At 43.5% G+C, this 3,768-nt stretch overlaps 1 protein-coding gene across 1 annotated transcript; it reads left to right on the forward strand.

The window, feature by feature from the left end:
• The first annotated feature begins 506 nt into the window (after positions 1 to 506).
• LOC119297709 (serine carboxypeptidase-like 18) lies at positions 507 to 2,870 on the forward strand. The gene is made up of 11 exons (XM_037575387.1): positions 507 to 554; positions 631 to 753; positions 838 to 940; positions 1,028 to 1,065; positions 1,438 to 1,542; positions 1,700 to 1,771; positions 1,859 to 2,029; positions 2,188 to 2,259; positions 2,340 to 2,572; positions 2,672 to 2,717; positions 2,787 to 2,870. Exons 1-11 carry the CDS (start codon positions 507 to 509, stop codon positions 2,868 to 2,870), a joined length of 1,095 nt encoding a protein of 364 aa, XP_037431284.1.
• The last annotated feature ends 898 nt before the right edge of the window (positions 2,871 to 3,768 follow it).

Raw genomic sequence — 3,768 nt, forward strand, 5'->3', positions numbered from 1 at the left:
AATAAAATAATTTTTTGAATGTTCACAAGACATTTTTACAGAATCCCTAAAAAGTTCAAACTCAAATTCGAAATACACAAGGAGAAACAAAGAAGACAAATCTGCATGAATAGTGTCACAGACAAAAGCAAAAAATGACGCTATTCGCACCCATATTTCTCTTTTTTGTTTCTCCATGTGTATTTCAAATTTAGATTTGAAAATTTTAGGGAATGTGAACACATGTCTTATGAACATGCACAATGTTTTTTTTCATGGAAAATGCTAGCATGGGAACATTTGAGTGATGGGAGCACTGGATATGCAGTCACCTTCTAGGTGTCTCGAAGCAAATCCACTTCTACTACTGCTTGAATGGAGAGCTGAACATTTTGGAAAGACAATGCGCTCATGTAGCACTAGCCAAAATTCGTGCAAAACATGCATACACCTTTTATATATCAGGGTCTCAACAATCAGGTACATATGTGCAGGCCCTCTGAGTTTCGATCGTCGCACCGCCGTCAATGGCTTTCCCAAGTTGCTCTACAAACCAGACTCATGGACCAAGGCAGGTTTCAGTCTCAAAATCTTCTTCATTCTTACTATTTTCATGATTCTGAGTCGCACATGGATCCCTCTGTCTTCCAGGTGAGCAATATCATCTTCATCGATTCCCCCGTTGGAACCGGCTTCTCATACTCCAAAACAGAGGAAGGATACAAATCGAGTGATACCAAAGTTGTCACCCAAATTGTCATCTTCATCAGAAAGGTCACACTTCCTCCTCAATCACCCAACCACCACTAGTACTAATGAATTGCAAATGCTTATTGTTCTTGCATGTACGTGTTGCAGTGGTTTGATGAGCACCCAGAGTTCTTGTCGAATCCTTTTTATGTTGCGGGTGATTCCTACTGTGGTATTACTGTGCCAGGCATCACCCTTGGAATAGCTAAAGGTAACTTCTATACATGCACAAGTTCTTCTCTCCTCCATACATATTTCATTTTCTTGTCTGAACAACTGGATGTATAACTTCTCCTAGGGGTAGAAGATGGCAGTGGATCAGCTCTCAATCTAAAGGTTTGAAGACAATAGAGTGCAACTACCATGTTATGTATATGGATTTCTTTTCCGGCCCGCCTGTAATACACAATTTTCAAATTTAGATTAGTTTGAACTTTTTCTCTCAATTTGAAGATGGTCCAGGCTGGCATTTGCCCGCCATAGTTCCTAAAAAAAGCTAGACTATTTTGAACTATTTTCCTCTCAATTTTGAAATGGCTCAGGCGAGCATTTGCCCGCCGTAGTTCCCTCAAAACAAAGTTAGATTTGTTTGAACTTTCTTCCTCTCAAATTGGAAATGGTTCTGGCGGCATTTGCCTGCCGTAGTTCCCTCAAAAAAAAGTTTGATTAGTTTCTTTCTTCCCTGCTAATTTGGCATGTTATGACCAGGGCTATCTTGTGGGGAATCCAGTCACAGCTTATTGGTACTACGATAATCCAGCTAAAATTCCATTTGCGCACGGGAAGGGTCTCATATCTGACGAAATGTACCAGGTACCATCTTTTTTTTTCTTTTGAAAGGGAACTTGCTACTTGCATCCATGCGTGACCCCTCATCTATTAAGTCAGTTTTTTTTAGAATAGAAAATCTACTGCAAAAAAGTTGTACCTTTATGTTTGTCTTTGCAGTTTACTTTATTACTATTTCCAGGAGTACAAAGAGAGCTGCAATGCATGGGAATTCAGCCAGGAGTGCACAAAAAGTCATGCTGCCATCGACGAGGTATCCGATTCTTTTGCAAAGCAAAGTTTTGCCTTTCATTTCTCCCAATTAGTGAGTCAGTATCAGCCAAGTTGCATTTTTGTGAAGTGTGTCAAGGACATATGCCCAAACCACATCCTGGAGCCCCTGTGCGCTTTCGCGAGCCCGCGTCCATACAATCTGAAACTGAATTCAAGCGCACGAGAGATGCTCCAGCTGCAGGAGGACTACACTGCCAGGGCCGGGCTTCAGCTGTCTGAGATTTCTACAGAGTGTAGAGTTAGTAAACATAAACAGCACTACTCCCTCCGAATCCATATTAGTCTTCGCGGCATTAGTGTTGTACTAAAGCCGCGACAAGTAATATGGATCGGAGGGAGTAGTAAATTTGCAGCACGACGTTTTCTTATCTGAGAGTATTTCGTGTTTCACCGCAGACCGCGGAATATATGCTGTCCATGATATGGGCGAACAATGACACTGTTAGAGAGGCTCTTGGTATCCACAAAGTAATTGACGTCTGAATACGCATTGCTGCTTCCTGCTTGGTATGGTATGGTTGATCATGATATTCTTAAGTACATTGCAGGGAACGGTTCCTTCATGGCTAAGATGCAACTTCGACATACGGTACACCAACGATATTTTCAGTTCGGTGGAGCACCATCTGGATGTGACCACCAGAGGCTACAGAAGCCTGATCTACAGCGGCGATCATGACATGATTGTACCTTCCATCGGCACGCAGGCCTGGATCAAGTCTCTCAACTTCTCCGTTGTGGATGAGTGGAGACCGTGGTATGTCGATGCACAAGTTGCAGGGTGAGGATTGATATGTCCGTCCGTCATAAGGGTGTTGCAACTGAATAGGCTGAGACTTGTTCTGATGGATGCTCACATGCGACTTTTTCTCAAGTGCAGATATACAAGGTCATACTCAAATAACCTCACCTTTGCAACTGTCAAGGTATGCCCTTGATGTCTTCTCTTTGCTACACCATATAAATGTGTAGTAATATTTTTGTTTGTGAAACAGGGCGGTGGACATACTGCTCCGGAGTACATGCCAAAGCAATGCCTTGGTATGTTTGCAAGGTGGCTTTCTGGTGAGCCTCTTTGATGGTGTACATGCAGCCTCCGGTGGTGGTTACTGTGTCCATCACGTTGTAACTACATTGTGTCATGTACCTTGGAGCTATAACAATAGTTGTTAAAGCTTGATTCACAGATGCAAACTTTGTTCCGTTCAATGTATAACAATGAGTGGATATGGCTTTGTGCATCGCTTGACGTTTAAGTCGGGGGTAATCATCATTTTCGAAAAAAATAACAATGGGGAATGTTCGCTGGTGGAAAGAAAAATAGAGCAGAAAAAGGTTGGTGGGCTTGCTTCGGTAACTATATGATGATATTATATAGCAGTACATACATAAATCTATAAACCGATATCTATCTGCCTCCGTAGATAAGACTCCATCCAACGACCGTAATCAATTTGCATCCCCATGTATTAACTAATAAAACATAGCATTGCATTCATAATAGTATTCGTCTAGCCCCGCCCTCATCATCGGGACAACATGTCGTCAATAATTTATCCGTCTACTAGATGTCGTCGATGCAGACCATAATCTGCATCCGCTTCTCGACTACCTCCCAAGCTCCGCGCCAACGTTGGAGCAAACGCCATCGCAACGACGGAGCCCGGGAACACGGGTCCACCATGAGGATGCCGCCACCGCCACGCTATTCTTGCTTGAACAGACTGGTTTCCAAATCCATCCCCAACCATAGAACCGATGACCCCGTCAGATAAGGATTCGAAGAATCTTTATTTAGCGTTGTCATCGTCGCCGCCGAAGCCAAGACAATGAACAACCTAAAAACCTAGACTACAAAGGAATAAAAACGATCCACTCGCGTGGATCCGGCGACCACCCTCACCACCGACAACCGAGGTCGCCGACGGAGGGGAGCTGCTGGAGGACGGCGCTGAAAGATGACCTCTCCTGGCGGCG

The sequence above is a fragment of the Triticum dicoccoides genome, chromosome 5A (genome assembly GCF_002162155.2).
Source record: "Triticum dicoccoides isolate Atlit2015 ecotype Zavitan chromosome 5A, WEW_v2.0, whole genome shotgun sequence".
NCBI lineage: Eukaryota > Viridiplantae > Streptophyta > Magnoliopsida > Poales > Poaceae > Triticum > Triticum dicoccoides.